This window comes from Oncorhynchus clarkii, chromosome 6 (genome assembly GCF_045791955.1).
Source record: "Oncorhynchus clarkii lewisi isolate Uvic-CL-2024 chromosome 6, UVic_Ocla_1.0, whole genome shotgun sequence".
NCBI classification, from domain to species: Eukaryota; Metazoa; Chordata; class Actinopteri; order Salmoniformes; family Salmonidae; genus Oncorhynchus; species Oncorhynchus clarkii.
Genome location: NC_092152.1, coordinates 72,568,770 through 72,594,152, shown reverse-complemented (window position 1 = coordinate 72,594,152; position 25,383 = coordinate 72,568,770). Strand labels below are relative to the sequence as shown.

Sequence of the window (25,383 nt, the reverse complement as noted above, 5' to 3'; positions counted from 1 at the left end):
GGAGTGATTCAAGTTTAACATTTTTATTGTCAAGTACAGTGAAAAGCCTTTTCTTGCAAGCTCTTTCCCAACAATGCAGTAATTAATATCAGTAGTACTATAAAAAAGTATAGTATTGACACTGATTCACAGGTATTCTGTGTTATCCTTTCTGCTCACCACCCAGCCTTTGTAACTAAGATCCTGTACAGTAGGCTGTCACTTCCTGTTACTTCTTGTTTTTGTTTTGAATGACGGAGATCTTTGATTTACTTTTGGGTGTAGTGCAATCTACTTTCTCTGTTTAAGCAGTTGGGGAATGCTGTCCCTTTTCAAATATCACCAATCTCATTCTCTCTTTGGAGTTTGGCATTACAAATACTGAGTGTTTGCACAACCTTTCATAGGCATTCTTAAACCTGTCCAAGGCATATTCAAAATGGTTTGGGCATGGCATTCTTTCAGGCTCACTTGCCATGTAAAGGCTATTGGGAAGTTAAACTGCCTGTGACCAGAAGTAAGTGCTGGGAGGCTGGCACTCAGGCTCCACCTTGATGTGTAGTCACTATCTCACCCTGGATTACATACCATTTGCCTTACTATACATTATATCTTCCTGTTTTGATCATGCAAAGGTGCCATAAAAGGAATGATATTCAGATGTATTTTCTCTGATTCTCCTTTGATAGCTCACCTTACACATTTCTGTAATCCATCTACCTTGTACATAGGATATACACTCAGTGGCCAGTTTATTAGGTATCTAGTACTGGGTCGGACCCCCTTTGCCTCCAGAACAGCCTGAATTCATCAGGGCATGGAAACATTTCTCAATTGGTATCAAGGGACCTAACATGTCCTAGGAAAACATTCCCCACACCATTACACCACCACCAACAGCCTGTACTGTTGACACCAGGCAGGATGGGGCTATGGACTCATGCTGCTTACGCCAAATCCTGACTCTGCCATCAGCATGACGCAACTGGAATCCGGATTCATCGGACCAGGCAATGTTTTTCCACTCTTTAATTGTCCATTGTTGGTGATTGTGTGCCCACTGGAGCCGCTTCTTCTTGTTTTTAGCTGATAGGGGTGGAACCTGGACTGGTCGTCTGCTGCAATAGCCTATCTGTGACAAGGACTGACGAGTTGTTCATTCCGAGATTCCGTTCTGCACACCACTGTTGTACTGCACCGTTATTTGCCTGCTTGTAGCGTGCCTGTTAGCGTGCACGATTCTTGCCATGCCCCTTCGACCTCTCTCATCAACAAGTTGTTATCGCCCACAGGACTGCCGCTAACTGGATGTTTTTTGTTTGTTGCACAATTATCGGTAAATCCTAGACACGGTCGTGCGTGAAAATCCCAGGAGGCCGGCCATTTCTGAGATACTGGAGCCGACGCACCTGGCACCGACGATCATACCACGCACAAAGTTGCTTAGGTCATCCATTTTTCCCAATCTAACATTAAATCGAACAGTAACTGAATGCCTCGATTCCTGTCTGCCTGCTTTGTATAGCAGGGCCACGTGACTCACTGTCAGTAGGAGTGAACTGTTTTCGTGAATGGGGTGGTGTACTTAATAAACTGGCCACGGAGTGTAGGCAGTCATAAGGGTTCAGTCAGATCCCCTCTCATCCCTCAGATTCATGATCCATAAATTAACCCTCTTCCATATCAGAGTAAGGGAGAACAGTGAGTCAGTTGTAAGGCAATGGAGGCACACAAAATGTTTTGTCCTCCTTTCCTTCTTTCATTGGAAGTTAAAGCCTGTGTGTCAGAAGTCAGCCCATTGACATATATCCTACATCTCAGCTCCCTGCAGCGGCTCAAATGGACATAAGCCTGTTTTCCACATGCCAGCTCCGACAGCTGTGCATGCTCATTTCCAGGTTGCCCAGAACACTTTTCCCCAGCTTTCCAAAAAGGGCATATCTGCCATTAGTATTGCCTTGAAGATAAAAGGGAACTGTAAACAGCTGAAAGAATTGGTTCCATCTGGCACATTGAGTCAGAGAGCTACGGTGGCAGGGACTTGTGGTTATTGTGTAGGGAGTGTGCAGCTGCCATGAATAGTGTCAACCTGGGGTGCCCCTGCCCATAAAGAGGCGAATGGAGCTCTGTGGGATGGATATTTAAGGGGCCCGACAGTGCTCAGCAAACAGCCGCCCACTCTACAAAAAGATGTCCACTGGACCATTCTTTTGAAAATCTGGCACTGAAAGTTAAAAGGAGACAAAAGCCAGCCTCTTGCGGCCTATGTGTTAGAGCGAGGCAGAGAGGAGATTTGTATGGACTGTTAATTAGGAACGGAGTTCTCATCCAGGTGGAAGGCCTTTTATAATGCTTTCATGTTAACGGAGACGTTATTCATAGTCGTTCTCCTCAACCTAAACACATGCTTGGTCCATGACGACAGGCTGTATGCACATACACCACATGAACAGTTCCAATGCGTCTCCTCCATGTAAAAGGTTTATGAGGACCATATGATGTTATGTTAGGGACTGAGTGTCTGGAGTAGCTCCTCCTTCCCCTCTACCATATTTACCCAGTAATTCAACCTCCAGACTCACGTCTGATGTCGGATTTCCAACAGCAGTCCCAAAACCTCTTTCCTCGCTGAGAACGCACGGAAGAAAAATGAAATGGTATTTTGAAGACGATAAAGAATGCCTGTGGATACATGGGCCCATACACTCCTCATGTCCTCTGGTGAGTTGTGACGTCTGGAAAGAGTTTTCAGAGGTTTTACTCTGCTTTCCCTGGCTGGCTCATGGCTGTAAGTGAGCTCAGCTCAACAGTAGTTTGAAAACCTTGGAGTATGCTGATCAGCAGAAATGGTCGGGAGGACATGTCTGCCAGAGAGGCAGAGACAGAGGTGTAGTAGCAGACTGGAGAACAAAATTAGAACAATGCTTCTATTTCTGGAAGCCATTGTGTCTGTTGTTATTTCTTGATTTCCACCAGAGATGTGGTGGTGCTGGATGGAAATTACATCAAACCAAGGCTACTCCTCAGGAGGTTCATTTAAGTTCATCCATTGTGATGACAAACACTAAATAACAACTTACTGTTATCATCACAGCCCAAACCATGAAAAGTGCTGTGTTCATCAAATCACATTGACATCTCATATTCGGTATGTAACTGCCAGGTGTTGATGAACAAAGATGCATAGTTGAGTGTCTGAGAATCTTTGTTGGATGATAAAGAAGCTCTTATCATTGAAGCCAGGTGCTCCGAGCTCCCGCCCCTCTCCTGTTCATTCACCCTTTAAAACATAGTCTAATGTGTTGAATACCAGGCCTGATGGACAGGACAAATATTAGCACATTCCTCTATGTGATGGGCTGGCCTATGGGCCTGTTGACCTGTCAAGGCTGACAAGGCCATGGACCTAATGGCTTCACTATGAGATGAAACATTCCACAGCCCATGCACGTCACACACACACACGCACACCCACATGCGTGCACATACACACAAACTAGCGGGAGTAGCTTTGTATAGTAATTGTGTGTTTCGGTCACCCGATAAAGGACTTACTTTTTAACCATGAGTTTCCCCATTCAAGGACATGTTGAAAACAAAGAGCTCTTCTGTTCCACCCCAAACAGTCTCAGGAACACACACATACTTGCCTCCTCAACAAGAAAGCATAGTTTGTGATCTAATGGTATAGTAAGGACATAGTAACTGGACATGTAGTAACTGATATTATCTAGCCTCATGATTTCCCCCCATAATGGATATGCCTTTTGCTGTAGAATATGGTATGGCTAAGACATAATAGGACAGTTATGAGTTAGTGGTTTGGATGGCAGGTACTGTAAGTCACGTAGACAGTTCGGGAAAGAGTAAATGCCTTAGAAAAAATGTTGCCTTCTGTCTGGGGATCTAACTGTAACTGGTTCTGAGGAACCTGACGAGAATAAACATATACCTTGAACATTGTTGTTGATAGATAGGCCTGTTTATTTTTTACTCATGATTCAGAGAGATCATATCACAGGATAGTTATTTGTATTCCTTGTAACTACTGTGGAACAACATTACTTGCTCAATCAGTGTTTATCCAGTGCGCATCCCAAATGTAGGTAAGACAAGGAACTAATCTCCTTTGATGTGGAGTGTTTTCCATCAATCCATCCGTTTTTCCACCTTGTGTCCTGTAGTTCAACAGAATACTGTATGCGTTATGTATGAGCCTCAGTCATGCAGGGTCACAGTTAACCTGCAGTTCACTTCTGGTTGTCTGTGGACCCCTGGATGGGGTCAGAGTGGGTGTAAATCTGCCTGCTGTCATCCTGCCTGCTGTCATTCCCCATATGGCACCCTATTTCCTATAGTGAACTACTTTAGACCAGGACCCATAAGGCTCTGGTCAAAAGTAGTGCACTATGTAGGGAATAGGGTGCTATTTGGGAATTAGACTATGTAAATGCAGCATGACTCGACTAGAATGCAGAGGTGGGAGGACAGACAGCCTGTTGAAAGGACAGTTGTTAGCTCCCTTTTGTCATAATTCCAGGCTGTGTCTTGTTCAAAACGTTTGCTGAATGTTAAGTCAATACTGAAATTACATGTAAATATCTGACAGGGCGGTGCATTCCTGCATAGGTAGTGATGTAGTGGTGAGAAAATAGGTGGATAAACTCTGATCGCCGGTCTCTAAAAAAAGTAACGCCTACTTTCAATGCATTTTTCTGCAAAAGGTGGGTAAACTGTCAAGCAAAAATAAAGTGTGTTTACTTGTGTTTACCCTCCACTACACCACTTGTCTCATCTGAGCATCTATTCCTTGACATTTATAAATTACTGAAAATATAAGTTTAGTATGCAGTGTTCTTAAATCTCATATACCAAGTGCCAGCAGTCAGTATTTTCATAATATGTGTGCAATGCTTGATCATTTGTGTGATATTAACAGAGAGGTCTATTTTTTGGGTGACCTGAACATTAACTGGTTAGCATCTAGCTGTCCTCTCAAGAGGAATCTTCTAACTGTGACTAATACTTGTAATATGAACCAGGTTATCACTCAACCAGCTAGATTTCATACCAAAAGTGTTGGATCTGTGACATCCACTTGTATTGATCATATCTTTACTAACGCTGCAGTGCTTTGTTCCAAAGCAATATCAGATTCCATTTTCTGTAGTGACCATAGCATTGTGGTAATAACAAGGAAAGACAAAGTGCCAAAGGTTGGGCCTAAAGTAATTAATAAGAGATCATACAAAATGTTTTCTCAGGTCTCTTGCTGAAGATGTTAAAAATGTATGTTGGTCTGATGTTTTGAACAGAGGCCCATTGACCTCTTTTCAAAAGTAGTGCACTATATAGGGGATAGGGTGCCATTTAAGACATTACCATACTCTAGCCCTAGACACGAACCATGACCACCTCTTACAGAACATGGTTTGACAGTTTGCTGCTGCTTTGACATCCCAGGAAAGAAACTGTATTTTACCCCATTTTTCTCCCCAAATGTTGTGATATCCAATTACGATCTTGTCTCATCACTGCAACTCCCCAATGGACTCGGGAGAGGAGAAGGTCGAGTCATGCATCCACCAAACCACGCTCCTTAACACCCGCCCACTTAATCCGGAAGCCAGCTGCATTAATGTGTCAGAAGAAACACTATTCAACTGACGACCGAAGTCAGCCTGCAGGTGCCCGGCCCACCACAAGGAGTCGCTAGAGCGTGATGAGCCAAGTAAAGCCCCCCCCAGCCAAACCCTCCAATAACCCCGACGAAGCTGGGCCAATTGTGCACCGCCCTATGGGGGTCCTGGTCACGGCCGGTTGTGACACAGCCTGGGATCGAAACAGGAGGCCTATAGCTTGTTTTTTAATGTGAAGAGATGGTATCAGTCTCCACGAAGTCAGCTGGTTAACACCTTGCTATTTACACCCCAAAGCTCCATCTTAGACTTCTCTGACCCAAATCTCTCCATTGTTGTGAACTTGTGAAGTAGGTTGTGCATATAACCTATATCACTACACTTTTAGAAAAAAGGGTTCCAAAAGGGTTCTTTGATTCTTTTTAGAACCCTCTGTGGAAAGGGTCCTTCATAAAGGGTTATTCAAAGGGTTCTTATGGGGACAGCCAAAAAAAAGTGGGTTCTAGATAGGACCTTTTTCTCTAAGAGTGTAGCCATAGGTGCCACATGGTACATATTGGCTGATTGCACATAGAGTATGAGAAAGTTGCCGAGACATTGCTACAGTGAAAGTTGAGACACAACACTCAAAACTATGAATCACCAATTCACTTGTTGCCCTCAACTTGGCTTCTTTGTAATTACATGCTGAAACCTGCCTACTGTTCTTGCATTGCACCAGTTGCCTGTTAAAGGGAATTTATTTAACAATCACTGCCATTTCCTTGACATTACAAAGTGTTCCAGATACACTGAGTGTACAAAACATTTGGAAAACCTTCCTAATATTGACTTGCACCCCTTTTTGCCCTCAGAACAGCCTCAATTCAAAGGGGCATGGACTCTCCAAGGTGTTGAAAGTGTTCCACAGGGATGCTGGCCCGTTTTGACTCCAATGCTTCCCATTGTTGTGTCAAGTTGGCTGGATGTCCTTTGGGTGGTGGACCATTCTTGATACACACGGGAAACGGTTGAGCGTTAAAAACCCAGCAGCGTTGCAGTTCTTGACACACTCAGACCACCTACTACCGTACCCCGTTCAATGGCACTTAAATCTTTTGTCTTACCCATTCACCCTCTGAATGGCACAGATATACAATCCATGTAAACATTGTCTCAAGGCTTTAAAATCCTTCTTTAACCTGTCTCCTCCCCTTCATCTACGCTGATTGAAGTGGATTTAACAGGTGACATCAATAATAGATCATAGATTTCACCTGGATTCACCTGGTCAGTCTATGTCATGGAAAGAGCAGGTGTTACTAATGTGTTGTACACTCAATGTAGGTATAGGCAGTAAGCCTCATATCTGGAAACTGTACTGATCTGAAGTACTTCCAAAATGGACACCTAGGCCTATAAAGAATCCTGGGGTACTCTACATTTGTTTTGATAGAACCATTAAGATTAACTGAGACACTTTTCAAATGTTTTTTGAATTGCTGCAGTTTCTCAGTATGCCTGTCTCGATAAGTTCTCCTTTTTTCTAAGCATACTGTATTTGCTTTCCAGATGTTACAATTAAAAGTGTTTTTACGCGCAGCCAACAGTATTTTTATAGCTGTGCATCTTTCAATAAGTCAATGAAAAAAAACGTATTTAATCAAGCTGTAGCAGGTATTTAATAGAAATGGCATAATATTCAGACAACTGATATTCTGTCCAAATTTCATCTAATATTTAATGTGCTTCAGTGGTGGTTGGTGAAGTTTAAAATGAGTGAGGAGGATTATAATTTTTTATGAGCATGGCCATATTTCTATTACAGCATATTGGATAACTGTCATTCATATTCCATTCACCCAGCTCAATGTACCATTGATAGGTTTAGGCTACTACATGATACTCAAATGCTCTCTATTCCCATCATGAGGTTGCTACAACCTAGCCTATGAATTAAAGTTTACAACATAGGTCACAGGTTGAGAGAAAAATGTGAGTAATCAAGGTGACAGTGACACATTCAATAACGCCTTGCACACTCTTGCTTGCATCTCACTGATCTAGGGTGTAATCATTAGTCCAACAGTTGCAAACGAGAGTTTGTATTGGACAAATTCATGTACGTTTATCCCCATTTCCCCTTTTTTCTACAGAATCAGCTGTCTGTGACCATGCAAAAAACCCTTCATATCATAAGCGCTAACTGCTACACACAGCCTATATCATTGTCACCATATTAGTTAACATCTCATAGTCAACATAGCTACTAAAACTAAGGTGTTTAGTAAACCAGCTACAATCATGCAGTACAGTGTATAGTCAGCAAGCAGTTTAGCAGTTACACCGGTGGGCCCAGGTGGCAATAAGTTAATAAAAACAAAAGCTTATCTTGACATGGAAGAGTTCCAGTGTTGGATAGCCGTAGCCAGCTATCTAACATAGCATCCCTGTATGTTTGAGCCGGGGGTTTGAGTAGACTAAACTAGCTAGCTGCATTCACTAGCTAAGTGAAAAAAATACAACTAAATTTCTCTCTTTCTCTTATTTCTCCTTCATTTTTAAAGAATTGATTTGTTAAAAACTGTTTAACTATTGTTTTCCTCTCTCTTTGTGTCAACTACCTACCAGATTTTATGCACTGCAGTGCTAGCTAGCTATAGCTTATGCTTTCAGTATTAGATTTATTCTCTGATTCTTTGATTGCGTGAACAACATGTCAGTTCATGCTTCAAGAGTTCTGATAGGTTGGACGACATCCTCCGGAAGTTGTCATAATTACTGTGTAAGTCTATGGAAGGGGGTGAGAACCATGAGCCTCCTAGGTTTTGTGTTGAAGTCAATGTACCCAGAGGAGGTCGGAAACGTGTTGTCCTTCGGCTACATAATGGTGCTACTCTACAGAGTGCTGTTGAGGCTACTGTGGACCTTCATTGCAATTCAGTGTGTTTTAATCAATTATTTGGTGATGTGAATATGTTTAGTATAGTTTTATCTCAAAAGGAGAACTTTTTTCAATGTTCCACTATTTTTATTTCTATGAAATTCACTGGAGATGATGGTTCTCCTCTGAGGAGCCTCCACGGATGTGCTTTCATGTTCTGTTTTTCTCACATGCCTTTTAATGTTGGTGACGTTGATGACTGTAGTAAGTGAAAGCATGTACAGGTGAAACTCCAGTATACCTTTGGGTACTTATGGTTGTGTGCACAGAAATAAATACAGACCAGAGCCTATGGCTATGTGTTTGAGTGTAGACTAATCACCATCATTGCACTCCAAGGCTCACATTCTGAATATCTTGGCTTTCCCTGTCTGCAGAAGATCCGAATGAACCAAAACAACTGCAGTTGTTAGGATCTGTCAGGATATTCTGGCAATTCCCTGTGCTGCTGGATCAAAATGAAGACTGAAGAATGCTCTGTCCTCTCAGTCCACTAAAACAGGAAATAGATGACAGCAGGAATGCCTTCTCTCTCCTCATCTGTCTCTATAGGGCTCAGTGCCGTCTCTCTCCTCATCTGTCTCTATAGGGCTCAGTGCCGTCTCTCTCCTCTGTCTCTATAGGGCTCAGTGCCGTCTCTTTCCTCATCTGTCTCTACACGGCTCAGTGCCGTCTCTCTCCTCATCTGTCTCTATAGGGCTCAGTGCCGTCTCTCTCCTCATGTGTCTCTATAGGGCTCAGTGCCGTCTCTCTCCTCATCTGTCTCTATAGGGCTCAGTGCCGTCTCTCTCCTCATCTGTCTCTATAGGACTCAGTGCCGTCTCCCTCCTCATCGGTCTCTATAGGCCTCAGTTCCGTCTCTCTCCTCATCTGTCTCTATAGGGCTCAGTGCCGTCTCTCTCCTCATCTGTCTCTATAGGGCTCAGTGCCGTCTCTCTCCTCTGTCTCTATAGGACTCAGTGCCGTCTCTCTCCTCATCTGTCTCTATAGGGCTCAGTGCCGTCTCCCTCCTCATCTGTCTCTAAAGGGCTGAGTTCCGTCTCTCTCCTCATCTGTCTCTATAGGGCTCAGTGCCGTCTCCCTCCTCATCTGTCTCTATAGGGCTCAGTGCCGTCTCTCTCCTCATCTGTCTCTATAGGGCTCAGTGCCGTCTCTCTCCTCATCTGTCTCTATAGGGCTCAGTGCCGTCTCTCTCCTCATCTGTCTCTATAGGGCTCAGTACCGTCTCTCTCCTCATCTGTCTCTATAGGACTCAGTGCCGTCTCCCTCCTCATCTGTCTCTATAGGCCTCAGTTCCGTCTCTCTCCTCATCTGTCTCTATAGTGCTCAGTGCCGTCTCTCTCCTCATCTGTCTCTATAGGGCTCAGTGCCGTCTCTCTCCTCTGTCTCTATAGGACTCAGTGCCGTCTCTCTCCTCATCTGTCTCTATAGGGCTCAGTGCCGTCTCCCTCCTCATCTGTCTCTAAAGGGCTGAGTTCCGTCTCTCTCCTCATCTGTCTCTATAGGGCTCAGTGCCGTCTCCCTCCTCATCTGTCTCTATAGGGCTCAGTGCCGTCTCTCTCCTCATCTGTCTCTATAGGGCTCAGTGCCGTCTCTCTCCTCATCTGTCTCTATAGGGCTCAGTGCCGTCTCTCTCCTCATCTGTCTCTATAGGGCTCAGTACCGTCTCTCTCCTCATCTGTCTCTATAGGACTCAGTGCCGTCTCCCTCCTCATCTGTCTCTATAGGCCTCAGTTCCGTCTCTCTCCTCATCTGTCTCTATAGGGCTCAGTGCCGTCTCTCTCCTCATCTGTCTCTATAGGGCTCAGTGCCGTCTCTCTCCTCTGTCTCTATAGGACTCAGTGCCGTCTCTCTCCTCATCTGTCTCTATAGGGCTCAGTGCCGTCTCCCTCCTCATCTGTCTCTAAAGGGCTGAGTTCCGTCTCTCTCCTCATCTGTCTCTATAGGGCTCAGTGCCGTCTCCCTCCTCATCTGTCTCTATAGGGCTCAGTGCCGTCTCTCTCCTCATCTGTCTCTATAGGGCTCAGTGCCGTCTCTCTCCTCATCTGTCTCTATAGGGCTCAGTGCCGTCTCTCTCCTCATCTGTCTCTATAGGACTCAGCTCAGCTCCACTAGGGCTACTGCTGCTTCATATAACTACTTCCTTTAAACAAACAGCTTCTGACCAGAATCAAACTCCCAACCCCGGCGTTACAAGTACCATGCTCTACTAACTGAGCCACACGTGATCACGGGTTACTAACACGGGTTCCTCTGGGTGCTGATGTCTGCCATGTCATGGACACCACAGCATGTGTGGCGTAATAGAGAGAAGCATTGAAGAAACAACACATTTGACCTGAACATCCATTTCAACACAATAATACATGAATATATAATAAAATATGTTTTGGTGAAATTATAATGGCAATGATATGAACTACATTATCAGGCAGAGAAATATGCAAGACTGGAAGTCATTACCCTTTGATTGAATATAATGGTGATGAGAGTAGTGTAAATGTGATGGCCCGTTTGGCTCACATGCCGACTAGACCAAGCATGCGCGTGCGTCTGTCCGTCCGCCATCAGAATATCAGGTTGAAATATCAACATGAACTCTGAACCAGCTATATTAATTTGGGGACAGGTCGAAACACATGAAACATTCATGGACATTTAGCTCGCTAGCTTGATGTTGCTAGCTAATTTGTCCTCGGATACAAACATTGGGTTTTATTTTACCTGAAATGCACTAGGTCCCTTTTTTCTGGATCTTTGTAGAATTTTGACCCATTTTGAGTCTCTACTCCAACAGTTAATCCACAGATGAAATGGGAAACATGGTTCGTTTCTAGTAATCTCTCCTCTCTTCTTCTTTTTCTGTGGACTTTATATGGTGGTTGGCAACCAACTTTAAGGTGCATTAACACCACCAACTGGAATGGAGTGTGGACCTCAGTTCATCTTTCAATCACCCACGTGGGTATATGCTCCTAAAAAAAACAATGAGGAGATGGGAGTTCTATTTTAGCGACTGGCTACGCAGACGCTCGTTGAAGCACGCGAGCAGTTTGAACGAAATTATTGAATAACATGCATGTGTAAATATATTTTGCAACGCTTGCACACGTAACGCGGGCGATGTGGTCATCATGTCAGTCAGATCAGAGAAACATGTCTCTCCTTGTTTAGCTTGAGTCCTCAGAGCCTTCAGCAGCACACAAACTACATGCCCCTAAAAGTAAAATCTGCAGTAAAACACAGCCAGGCTTTTTTTTTCTAGCCCTCTTGGTGAACACGTTCATGGGAAGAGAGCAAGTCTGTTAATCTTGGCTGCTCTAGTCAAGCAAAGACTGATACAAGCACACATTCCAATCAGAAGGGGATGGAGTGTCTCCCCTTTTTAGTTGGCTCTGTGCTTTGTTTGCAATTACTGGCTATTCTTGCCCACTTCAATCTCAAACAGCGATTTTAAGGGTGCACCGTAATTACAATCTAGAGACCGTGCTCTGTAATTTCTTTAATTCTACCTTTTGTGCTCTCTAAATGGATGGGAAAACAATGGAGTGAGATTGAAGGTTTCTTTTAAACAAGCCAAGATCTTCTGTCCAACTAGCCTGAATGATTCAGAAATATTTCTGCCGTTTCTGTGACAACCAAAGACATTTGTCTTCTGTTGTGAGACTTCAGGGACCATTCTCGTTTGGAGCTGTGACCTCATGATTACTGTATTTCCATTCATTTGTATGAAAAGAGAGAGAGGTGCTGGATTAACAGAGCAGAGCCTAGAGCACAGATGAGTCCCTCACACAGCACAGCCCTTTCTCTCCTTGGTTGTTGTACTTTATGCTCTGGTGTTTACTCACACTGTTAGGAATCCAGTGAAGTCATCCATCTGATATCTGATATGGCACTCCCATGGCTGAGATTAAGCTCCATATTTGTCATGGTTTTGGCCAAATATGCACAGAGGACATTGACCCACTTACACTCTCAAGGTCTCAAATTCAAGCGTGAGTGTTTTGGGTAACGCTATATTTCACATAACTAATTTTCTTATTACTGCAATATATTAACAGTAAGTAATGAATTGTTGTGATTTATAAACAACATGTACACGGCTACAAGTATACCCTCACCCAAACAATCACAAAGACTTCAATCTGTTGGATGCTGATGTATTGTCCATGTTACGGCTGGGGAGTTTCATGTGTTGTATCCTGTCTATCAGGCGTGTGGGCGGTCCGAGGGTGACGATGACTGCCAACAAAAGTTCCAAGGCTGCACCCCGAGCAAGAGGGGCTAATGTGCCCCGGGACATCCCCGACAGGTCAGTGACATCCCCACCAGCCTCTAGGCCAGGGGGAGGGGGAGGGAGAGGGTGGATGGACAGTGTGGAGGGAGGGGGTGGATGGAAAGGAGATGGCTCTCAACATGCACTATGATGTCAGTAATAACCAGTGCAGGTGCTCATATCCTTTATTGCCTCAGAGGACATTTTCCTCAGGTAGTAAATATATTTTTGTAAATCTGTACCGTGGGATCCCACTATGTGTCTGTGTTGAGTGACACACTGCATACAGTAGGTGACAGGGCTCATCATCCCACAGTTGTTAGTGTTATTCAATTATTAATAAGGAAGTACTGATTGTATTCTGTAATATTCTGTCTGCCTTTTCTCTAGAGCTACAGGGATAGGACTAGTAGTATCTGCTTTTGTAAGCCATCCTCTACATTCTGGAATAGGGCCCCATTCAACAATAAACTCTTTGTGGTCTGAGCAGAGGCTTGTTTGAGTTACCATGTTGAGAGATGACATCTTTCTCCTGGAACAGAGAAACAAACAGGGCTCGTAATGAAAGTGCTGGCTATAGACTGTTCTGTTTTGTGATCAGTCTTTCCCTTCAACACTATATATACACACACTGTGTCCACTGAAACTAAGCTTAGAGTGAAGATTTAAGATCTACAGGAACTGGCATCAACTGGCATGGAGTGCTTACATCGGACTCACAGGGGTGCAACTGCAAGCCTTCACCATCTGCTACTTGGTGTGTAGTCTGTCAGGATGTTAGTTTACCTAGTGCTACATGTCCTTGTATAACACAGCAGTCAGTGGCTATGGCTCTGACATGTTTTAGTTGGATCTCTTATGTGAATAACCTTGAGAAAGGCTGCCAGTTGGAAGCTAGCTACAGCCCTGGCTGGTACATTGACCCAGTGTGAAAACACCATAGCCTGTGAGGAGTTTAAACATGACTACCACTGACAGATATATTTTTTAAGAGAAATATATTTTGTGCTGAGTAGTTGTTTTTCTGTTACCTCACCAATTCTCCTGAGTTAGATACACTCTTAGAAAAAAAGGTGCTATCTAGAACCTAAAAAGGTTATTCTGCTGTCTCTATAGGATAACCCTTTGAAGAACCCTTTTTGGTTCCAGGTAGAACCCTTTTGGGTTCCATGTAGGACCCTTTCCACAGAGTGTTCTACATGAAACCCAAAAGGGTTCTACTTGGAACCAGAAAGGGTTCTCCTATGGGGACACCCGAAGAACTCCTTTGGAACCCTTTATTTTAAGAGTGTAGTTAGCCCTGGTCTCCTTATGATAATCTACTCAGGTTACATCAAGTGTTTGAATCTAATAATTGTACCCCAACGCTCATCTAACGACCCCAGTCGAGATGAAGACAGTTCTCTAGAAACAATAACACTCCCTATCTCTGTTACCATCAACACTACACAGTTCATTATGTTTCAATAACTTTTACTGATTAAAAATTGCACAAAGTTAAGATGATTTAAGAGAAGAAACTGTCATTTATACACAGAGAGAGCACCGTTATATACTTGCCCACAGCTTCCCACAAGTCGCTAACCCCCCCCCCCCCCCCCCCCCCCCCAAAAAAAGAAAGAATGATTCTGTCGGTAAATCACTTGACAGGAAAGAATTCTGAGAAGACAACTTCTCATAAGATCAGGGAGGGGTGCAGCAGGGCTTTGATGGGCACTTATTTTAATAGAAAAGATTATTGCTGAGAAAATAAATGAAGTCACTGGAAAGCTGGATATAAATGTATAAAAAGGTAAAAGGAAATGAAATAAAACACATTAATGAGAGGAAGAGGAGGTGTGTCTTGAGGGTGAAGCTCAAAGTGAAATGGAGCGGATGTTAATGGCTTCACTCTTTTTTCTTTTTGAAAATCTATCTATTTATCTGGGTTACTGGAAGCCCTCCTGTTGTGGCCCGGTCTATCAACAGAACAGGAAGTGACCTGTGGTTGATATGATGTGCCCTGGCTGGAGGACAGTGGGTCCAGGACCCAGAAGCCAGTCCCTAATTGGCACCCAGCTCAGTACATGTGTGGCCGCCACAGTTGAAGCTGCCCAGCGCCAGAGCCAGGCTTGTTTTAACTGGCCCAGTCCTGACCACCAGAACACCCTCACAGACCCCAACCACAACGCAGCTATCCGTACTGGAGAATTCTGCACTTGATGTTTTCCTTTTGTGTGAAAAGGAACTTACAGGGGCTTAATACTGCAGTCAAACCAGCTTTTTATGACTCTTGGAGTAATCTTGGCCAAGGCGTGCCTAAGGGGGTATTTTTGAATGTGTGCTGTTATTCTACCAGCTGATTGCACTTAAATTTGGGTATAATGGTCTGATGGCTGGATATGGGGTGTTTGAATCGGTATATTACACAGGGTCTGTTGCTATTTGAAATACATCTACAGTGATTTTACACTGGGGCATTTTTGACTATCACAATGTTATGGCTGCTGCTAGGTCAAACAAGAACCAGACTGAATTTAGACTAAACTCAAATATAAATGCAACATGCAACAATTTCAATGATTTTACTGAGTTACAGTTCATATAAGGAAATCAGTCAATTGAAATATTTTTTTTAGGTCCTAATCTATGGATTTCATCTATGGGCAGGGGTGTAGCCATGGTTGGGCCTGGGAGGGCATAGGCCCGCCCATTTGGGAACCAGGTGTAACGCAGCTCAACTAATGTTGAATACTTGTTTTCATGTTTCAGGTAAGACCCAAATGCAGACTGTGTTGAAGTAACAATGTTTATTACAGCAACAGGGGCAGGCAAATGACAGGTCAAGGCAGGCAGGGGTCGATAATCCAGAGTAATGGCAAAGGCACAGGACGGCAGGCAGGCCCAGGGTCAGGTCAGGCAGGGGTCGATAATCCAGAGTAATGGCAAAGGCACAGGACGGCAGGCAGGCCCAGGGTCAGGTCAGGCAGGGGTCGATAATCCAGAGTAATGGCAAAGACACAGGACGGAAGGCAAGCTCAGGGTCAAGGGCAGGCAGCGTAGTCGGGCAGGCGGGCTCAGAGACAGGACAAGCAAGGGTCAGTCAAAACCAGGGGGGCGAGAAAAAGCGAGACTGGGAAAAGCAGGAGCTGAGAAAACCGCTGGTTGACTTGACAAACAAGACGAACTGGCAACGGACAAACAGAGAACACAGGTATATATACACAGGGAATAATGGGGAAGATGGGCGACACCTGGAGGGGAGTGGAGACAATCACAATGACAAGTGAAACAGATCAGGGCGTGACAATTGTTACTAGTGAGATTCCAGCAACCAATCATATTATATTATATTGTGATATGTTTAAAAGCTTACAGCTATTACAAATCATCTGTCAGAAGCTGCATGACGAGCAGTTTATTTTGAGCCAATCAAAACTCAATATTCTCTCTTAGTCCCTCTCCTAACCACACGCTCTACACTAGTTGGCTCCAACATGTTGAAAAGGAGCTAGAATGGAACGTGAAGAGCTACTGCCATTCTACGGAAGAAAAACTATGTTTCAAATCGAAGTGAGAAGTTGTACAAAACTGAACTAAAAAGACAAAACCAGATATTAACACTTACTTATCTTTCTGAACGTACTGTGAAGGAGTTGGAGGAAAGATTGACCCCGGGATTTGGTTACGTTTAATAAGGAGAACAAGCCGCTAGCGATTAGACTAGCTAAGCTATTGCTAGCGTTTTGTGCGTGTTCATACTGAACCTAGTATACGCACAAGCCGTTAACATTTAGGCTAGCTCAGCTATCGATCAATTTAAATAGCAAATATTAGTGATCATGCTAATCCTGCATGGCGAACTATTTTCGTTTTCATACTTTTATAAAATGTGATTAGCTATTATCATATCCATGTTGGTACACAGTTATGTTTTAGATTACTTTATAAGAAATTGTGTATAGGTGTAAGCACTTGTACTTTCCATTTGCCCAGGCTAGTCTATTGTTCAGTCCACGTGAACCTGGAGCTGTAGTTGTGTAAAGTCCTTTCCATTTGCCCAGGCTAGTCTATTGTTCAGTCCACGTGAGCCTGGTGCTGTAGTTGTGTAAAGTCCTTTCCATTTGCCCAGGCTAGTCTATTGTTCAGTCCACGTGAGCCTGGTGCTGTAGTTGTGTAAAGTTCTTTCCATTTGCCCAGGCTAGTCTATTGTTCAGTCCACGTGAGCCTGGAGCTGTAGTTGTGTAAAGTCCTTTCCATTTGCCCAGGCTAGTCTATTGTTCAGTCCACGTGAGCCTGGTGCTGTAGTTGTGTAAAGTCCTTTCCATTTGCCCAGGCTAGTCTATTGTTCAGTCCACGTGAGCCTGGTGCTGTAGTTGTGTAAAGTTCTTTCCATTTGCCCAGGCTAGTCTATTGTTCAGTCCACGTGAGCCTGGTGCTGTAGTTGTGTAAAGTTCTTTCCATTTGCCCAGGCTAGTCTATTGTTCAGTCCACGTGAGCCTGGTGCTGTAGTTGTGTAAAGTTCTTTCCATTTGCCCAGGCTAGTCTATTGTTCAGTCCACGTGAGCCTGGTGCTGTAGTTGTGTAAAGTTCTTTCCATTTGCCCAGGCTAGTCTATTGTTCAGTCCACGTGAGCCTGGAGCTGTAGTTGTGTAAAGTCCTTTCCATTTGCCCAGGCTAGTCTATTGTTCAGTCCACGTGAGCCTGGTGCTGTAGTTGTGTAAAGTCCTTTCCATTTGCCCAGGCTAGTCTATTGTTCAGTCCACGTGAGCCTGGTGCTGTAGTTGTGTAAAGTCCTTTCCATTTGCCCAGGCTAGTCTATTGTTCAGTCCACGTGAGCCTGGTGCTGTAGTTGTGTAAAGTCCTTTGCATTGCCCAGGCTAGTCTATTGTTCAGTCCACGTGAGCCTGGTGCTGTAGTTGTGTAAAGTCCTTTGCATTGCCCAGGCTAGATTATTGTTTAGTTCACTTGAGCCTGGTGCTGTAGTTAAAGTGTAAAGCATTTTGACTACGTTTTATTTTATTATTCCTGTAAGAGATTAAAGCTAAGAGCTATATTAATGTTTATATGAAAGGTACTCATGTTATATATATTGTGTGATCATGTTTGTAAAACAGGTCCTATTTTTTGAGTATGGATTCAGTTCCACCAAGGATGGCGAGCCGCCCGAACTCAGGACATCCATGAGAAAATTTGCATGCAAAGAGGTATTTTTCCTTTTCCTTGGAGGACACTGAATTTGCACTGCCATACAACGGTCTGGTAGGACTCTTTGTTGCAAGACATCATTGCACCATACACTGCAGTGGGACTGTCATAAGCATATGCCACATTTAAACACCTTAGTGTTTTTTGATATGCAGTCACTCACATTTGATTCCATCTCATAGTGGTTTATAAATCAGTATTTGTGAATTGGGTTGTGTTTTTCTGTGGATTCGGATGTGGAGGTCCTGGGCTGGCATGGTTGCACGTGGTCTGCAGGATTGAGGTTGGTTGGACTTACTACCAAATTCTCTAAAATGATGTTGGAGGTGGCTTATGGTAGAGAAATTAACATTACATTATCTGTCAACAGCTCTTGTGGACATTCCTACAGTCAGCATGGCAAATGCACACTCCCCCAAAACATCTGTGGCATTGTGTTGTGTGACAAAACTGCACATTTTAGAGTGGCCTTTTATTTCCCCCAGCACAGAGTGCACCTGTGTAATGATCACGCTGTTTAATCAGATTCTTGATATGCTACACCTGTCAAGTGGATGGATTAAATAGGCAAAGTAGAAATGCTCACTGACAGGGATGTAAACACATATGTACACAAAATGTGAGAGAAATAAGCTTTTTGTGCGTATGGAACATTTCTGGGATCTTTTATTTCTGATCATGAAACATGGGACCAACACTTTACATTGCGTTTATATGTTTTGTTCAGTATATAATGTGCATTTGGAGCAATACTGTGGATATACACTGTACAGTTTGATTTAAAGGCCATTAGCAAAAATGTTTCCCCAGCAGGAGCTTATTGTTGAACATTGATCCATCAAAATGCTTTCTAGATATAGTCTTATAAATGAATGTGGCAAATCAAAACTACATGTAAATGAATTACAGAACTGATCAATGGGGTTCAACCTTGAGAATGTTGGTAACTAAAACTCATCCGTCCTCTTGCTATTTTCAACCGTGTTTGGTCTTTATCCATTTGCTTTCCCTTGAAACCATATTGCATATGTTTCCGTTTTAAACACACTGGATAATTGGACATAACTTTGGACTTTTACCACAGTCAACTGGAACGTGATCTAGCTAGCACTATTCTGTAAAACGATGATGTATGAATAGCTTCATCCAGGACACAGCTCATTATGGTCCTGGACTAGACTTAAACCGTGTCCAGGAAACTGAACCTATGAGTCCAGCCTCTGGACTGGGTTTAATGAGAGTGAACCCTGAGTCCAACCCCCAGGTCCAAACCAGGCATGTGGGGCCAGTTTCACTCCTCTCTACCTCATTATGAGAAACCAAGCAGTTTCAACTGGAGAAGTTAGATACAGTAGTCCCTTAGAGATAATCTGTAGTGATCTGGTTCTCATACATACTGTACTGTCTATGGCATTGTTCCTACATGCTGATTGATGGTATGGGTTAATCTGTCAAGTTCCACTGGTTAACTCACTTACCAGGAGCCATTTTAGTGGAGTATCATACACTGCCTTCAGAAAGTATTCACACCCCTTGACTTTTTCCATATTTTGGTGTGTTACTGCCTGAATTTAAAATGTATTAAATTTAGATTGTTTTTGTCACTGGCCTACACACAATACCCCATAATGTCAAAGTGGATTGATCTTTTCAGAAATGTTTACAAATTAATTAAAAATGAAAATCTGAAATGTCTTGAGTCAATAAGTATTCAACCCCTTTGTTATGGCAAGCTTACGGCAAGCAATAAGTTCAGGAGTAAAAATGCACTTAATAAGTTGCATGGACTCACTCTGTGTGCAATAATAGTATTTAACATGATTTTTTAATGACTACCTCACCTCTGTACCCCACACATACAATTATTTGTAAGGTCCCTCAGTCGAGCAGTGAATTTCAAACACATTCAACCACAAAGACCAGGGAGGTTTTCCAATGCTTCGCAAAATAAGGGCACCTATTGGTACCTGGGGACAAATAAAAAAAGTAGACATTGAATATCATTTTGCGCATGGTAAAGGTATTAATTAGACATTGGATGGTGTATCAATACACCCAGTCACTACAAAGATACAGACGTCCTTCCTAAACTCTATTACCGGAGAGGAAGGAAACCGCCCAGGGATTTCACCAACTTTAAAACAGTTACAGATTTCAATGGCTGTGATAGGAGAAAACTGAGGGTGGATCAACAACATTGTAGTTACTCCACAAAACAAACCTAATTTACAGAGTGAAAAGAAGGAAGTCTGTACAGAATAAAAATATTCCAAAACATGCATGCTGTTTGCAACAGGGCACTAAAATAATACTGCAAAAAATGTGGCAAAGCAATTGCCTTTTTTGCCCTGAATACTTATTATGTTTGGGTCAAATCCAACACAACACATTGCTGAGTACCACTCTCCATATTTTCAAGCATAGTGGTGGCTGCATCATGTTATGGATATCGTTCCGGACTGGGAAGTTTTTCAGGATAAAAAAGAAATGGAGTGGAGCTTAAGTACAAGCAAAATCCTAGAGGAAAACCTGGTTTAGTCTGCTTTCAGTCAGACACTGGCATATTAATTCATATTTCAGCAGGACAACAACCTAAAACACAAGGCCAAATCTACGCTGGAGTTGCTTACCAAGAAAACCGTGTATGTTCCTGAGTGGCCAAGTTACAGTTTTGACTTACATTTTCTTGAAAATCTATGGCAACACCTGAAAATGGTTGTCTAGCAATGATCAACAACCAGTTTGACAGAGCTTGAAGAATTTTGTAAATAATAATGTGCAAATGTTGCATAATCCAAGTGTGGAAATCTCTTAGAGACTTACCCAGAAAGACTACAGCTGTAATCACTGCTAAAGGTGCTTCTACAAAGTATTGACTCAGGGGTGTGAATACTGATGTAAATTAGATATTTCTGCATTTCATTTTCAATACATTTGCATAAATGTCTAAAAACGTGTTTTCACTTTGTCATTATGGGATATTGTGGATAGGAAAAAACATCTATGTAATCCATTTGGAATTCAGGCTGTAACACAACAAAATGTGGAATGGAAGTCAAGGGGTATGAATACTTTCTGAAGGCACTGTAATTGAAAGACTTATTGTCCCTCATATTGTTATTTGTTCTATAATAGGCCTACCCTTTCCACAGAGAGTACTACATGGAACCCATGGAACCCAAAAAGGTTTTACCTAGAACCAAAAAGGTTCTACCTGGCACCGAAAAGGGTTCTCCTATGGGACAGCTGAAGAACCCTGTTTTCTAAGAGTGTATGTTGAGTATGGGAAATTGAAATCTTTTGACCTTCATAGGTGTACAGTTCAGTAATGCTATTGAACTGGCTCCATTTCATTTATTATATTTACGTTATGGCTTAATCAAGCTTTAAAGGGCGTTCTTTAGTTAATACCTAACTTTTCCTATCTTGCTGCTTTCTTCACTTCGTTGGGCTGTTACTATAATAACAAAACCTTTCCTGCTTTCCAAACAGATGTGTTGCCTATGTATAGGTGTGTTCTACTGGATTTGAACCTGTAATGCTTGTTTAGAATTTAGAATGAACAATTTGAATTGTTTGAGAAGGAGGCAGGCCACTTGAACATAGCAGTTTGTCAGGAGGAGTTAGGTCACTGACACAGTGAGTCAGAGTCAGACAGTCGGTGATCAGGTGATCAGGTGCTGTACAGCTCTCTCCCCAGTAGTCCCCTCCCTCGTGTGGAAGACCGAGCCCAGAGGTGTGAAGAGATCTGTCCCAACCTGCACCTCGGATCACAGCCCTCACTTCCTCCTCCCAGCCCAGCCCAGCTCAGCTCACACTTGTTATTCTAACCGTTGCTAGCTGTGACATCAGATCCCCACCACCGCCTTGGGTTTCGCAAGCCTCAGTCAGGAGCCAAGTCCAGAAAGTTCCCAAAGTCTTCTGAGTGGGGTAGAAACGGAAGAGTCAGAGATGGGTGAGAAAGAGTGTGTTTCTATCTGTGAAAAGCCCAAATGAGGTCAGCAGCAGGGTGTTTTATCTACATTGCTCAGCATTGAGCAGCAGTAGCGTTGCGTGAGCGGCGGTGTGAGGTGAACAATGGACCAGTCTGTAATGAGCCAGGGGCCGGGCCGGTGTCCACTCTGTGAGGCTGTTAGCTGTTAGCATCAGGAAACACAGACAACTCTCCCAGGACTAGTGTGGTAAGCTGCTGATGAAGGTAAGACCTAAGAGCAACTCATCTGTCTCTCAGCGTGCTGTATTCCCATGGCTTTGTGTGTGGCGTCTATATACTTTCTACCCAAATCATTTTAATTATGTGGAAAAATCCATGCATGCATTTTTACTGTTGATATGTATTTGCTCTGGCGTCAAACAGGGATCCTGTACTGCCAAAGTTATATCACATTACTGGGTATTTTCCATTGGTTATTTTACATGAGTGGTCAAAGTTTTGATGTTGCCTATTATCTTAGAAATACATTCTGGCGTTGAAGGGTTTTCCTTTCTTTTCTTTCTTCTCTAAAGAGAGAGTTTTTCCCCCCCTCTGTTGCCCTGTAAACTTTAGCTGCTATGATTAAACTCCCACTGGTAAGCTGAACACACCTGAGGTAACCACTGGTATTCCATGCCTAGTTTCTCTCAATGTGCAGTCAGCAGTGTTGAGAGAAATTCTCAGCGCCAGACTCTTCCGAGCTGTTTAGTGAGCTAAATTATTTTGGTATTTGGGAGCAAATAAAGTAACGTTGTAAGGAATGGTATCATGATGTTTCTGACCCCCCCCCCCACACTCTCATTCCAGGTGCCAGTCTGCGTCCCCACCCCCCATTCTCTCTGCCACACAGGGGCGGTGCCACGCCCCGCTCAGCGACAGCGAGGACAACAGGCAGCACGTCAGATACGTCAAAACAGACGGCAGACTCTTGGGCCGGGCTGGCTGCAGCAGCAAAACCGCTAGCCTCTGCAGTGGAGCCTCCCTCTCCTGTGACTTACCGTCCCAGAGCCGACTTACCAAGTCCAAGAGCATTAGCTGCCTGGACAACAAGCTCTCCATCTACAAGCCCTCTGGTGGGGCACCGGTGCGTCAGGAGGCCCAGGAGGAGCAGAAAGAGAACCAGAAACAGGAGGACATTCCAGGGGGAGGTGGACTGAGTGGTGGTCCCCTGAGCTGGAGCACCCTCTCCCTGGGACCTTCATCCAAACACGGCCACAAGCGTACCCTCTCTCTCAGCCGCCCCGTGTCAGGAGCATCCTCTGTGGCCATCCGTAAGAAGATCTCAGAATGGGAGTGCAGGAGGGTGGCTCTGCCTAGGATGAGCCTGTGTCTGGAGAAGAGGCCTGTAGGTGAGCGTGTGGGCGGCAGCGAGGGCTGCCCCAGCCTCCTCCCCTCACCTTGCAGTGAGAAGACCTTTGACTTCAAGAGTATCCGGAGGATGAGTACGGCTTTCTCAGAGTGCTCCTACCCAGAGACGGAGGAAGAGGAGGCAGCCTCAGACAGGGAGTGCCTGGGCCGCTTCCAGAAGAGGCCAGGAAAGACAGACTCCTCTTCCTTATTCCTGAGCTCCCTGTCTGCTCGGAAGGAAACGTCTGCTGTACTCAATCGGATACAAAAGATTGAGAAGGTGCTGAAGGAGAGCCCCTGCCAGCCACCGCGGTATCTTAGTAACTGCTATGCACCAGACAAAACGAGACAGAAGTGTTTTATGATAGGTGGGGTTGAGGACTTGGACAGTAGGGGCACCAGTAAACGCAGCAGTATATGTTCTGTGGCCACAGAACCAGACGCCCTGCCGGCCTCTGATAAACTCTCCAGACAGAGGTTCAGTGTGAGCTCAACCCGGTCAGAGACCGAGAGCCTAGAGCCCCCCTGTCAACAGACCCCGGAGGGCATGCCAGTCAACCCCCTGCCCAAACCAAAACGCACCTTTGAGTACGACGCCAACCGCAACCACAAGGGAATGTCGCCAATCAACGGACTACCTCCTGACAGTGCCTCTGAGGAGTCACCACCCCTGCTGCCCACCACCCCCGCACCCAACATGACGCGAAATCTGACAAAGGATGGGAGCTCCCCCAAGAGACTCCAGGACAGGTGAGCATAGTCACATCACCTCTAGACGTATACGCTCTTAGAAAAAAGGGTTCCTAATAGGTTATTCGGCTGTCCCCATAGGAGAGTTTTTGGTTCCAGTTAGAACCCTGTTTGGTTCCAGTTAGAACCCTTTTAGGTTCCGTCTAGAACCCTCTGTAGAAAGGGTTCTTTCTACCTGGATCCAAAAGTGTTCTACCTGCAACCAAAAAGGGTTATTCAAAGTGTTCTCCTATGAACTCTTTAAGGTTCTAAATAGCACATTCTGTTCTAAGTGTAGTCTTTTGTTGTTATGGCATGTGTCAGTAAGTCCACGGTTCAGTGAACTGATGTTTTTGTGTTGTGTTTAGTGCATTCTCAGACAGTAAAACATGTGTATCTCATCCCCCGGGCCCTCCCTCCCCCTCAGAATCAGCCATGCTGATCAAACAACATGGCCAACAGGAGATGCTGATTTATGGAGCTGCAAAACAAAACATAGGTCCTGCAGGCTGCAGTAAAAACAGAGGCAGTGAATTTGTTTAGTTCCTTTCTGAGAGTTGCACATGGACGGCTAGAACATTTATTTGTCTTGGATTTGTAAATGTCTTTAACATGTCCTGAGAATGTTTTTACGGGGGTAAGGATCATAGACCAAGCGTTTACTTTGTTGGCGTTCAAGTGTATTAAATGATTGGCCTTTTGTCTGGCTCTGGTTGTAGTCAGATAGACAGTAGAGTGGCCTCGCTCACTTCGTAGTGATGCTGCTAACTGAATTGGTTCCACCAAGTCTGCCTCTGTTCAGCGTTTGATAATAAGCAGATCAACATTGAATCTGCTGTTAATTTTCTTAAGGCCTCAATGTTTTCCTGCGTTAGAAAGACAGTATTTTTGGCTTCATATGAAGAGGATCACATTGTTCTATTGATATTGTTCATGGCTTTTGTTTTTTCTCATTTGATTTGTCTAGAATGTTGCCATTGAAATGGAATATGTTAAATTTAGTCTCTGCTGTTTTTCCAGTGTTATTTTGTAAGAATGCCAGGCTTTCATTGAACAAACATCAAGTAGCCTAATTGCAATATAAACTTATTGCAAATGTCAACTACATTAGACAGGGCATGGTGTATCTTAGTATAAGGCCAGGTAACGAATGTCTGCTGTCTGTGAGAAACAAATAATTACTGTAAATGTCTATAACACAGTGTACTGTAATAATGGTTGAATTAGAACATCCTTAAATATCACTGCTCAGCTCCAGCCAAACTGTTCATGTCCAAGACCATCATTTGTTCTATCCTTGAAATCCTACAGCTTTTCAACAACGTTCCAT

At 43.8% G+C, this 25,383-nt stretch overlaps 1 protein-coding gene across 4 annotated transcripts in view; it reads left to right on the top strand.

Annotated features, from left to right (window-relative positions):
* Positions 1-25,383, top strand: part of LOC139411574 (DENN domain-containing protein 2B-like) — a 73,343-nt gene that overhangs the window by 8,395 nt on the left and 39,565 nt on the right. For 3 of the 4 annotated variants that reach the window (XM_071158112.1, XM_071158111.1, XM_071158113.1), the window contains exons 2-3: positions 12,755-12,853; positions 22,785-24,074. In XM_071158112.1, coding sequence (XP_071014213.1) covers positions 12,780-12,853; positions 22,785-24,074 — 1,364 coding nt within the window. In that variant the 5' untranslated portion in view covers positions 12,755-12,779. Of the gene's footprint in view, positions 1-12,754; positions 12,854-21,754; positions 22,203-22,784; positions 24,075-25,383 lie in introns of those variants that run through there. The other variant, XM_071158114.1, reaches the window with a different exon arrangement.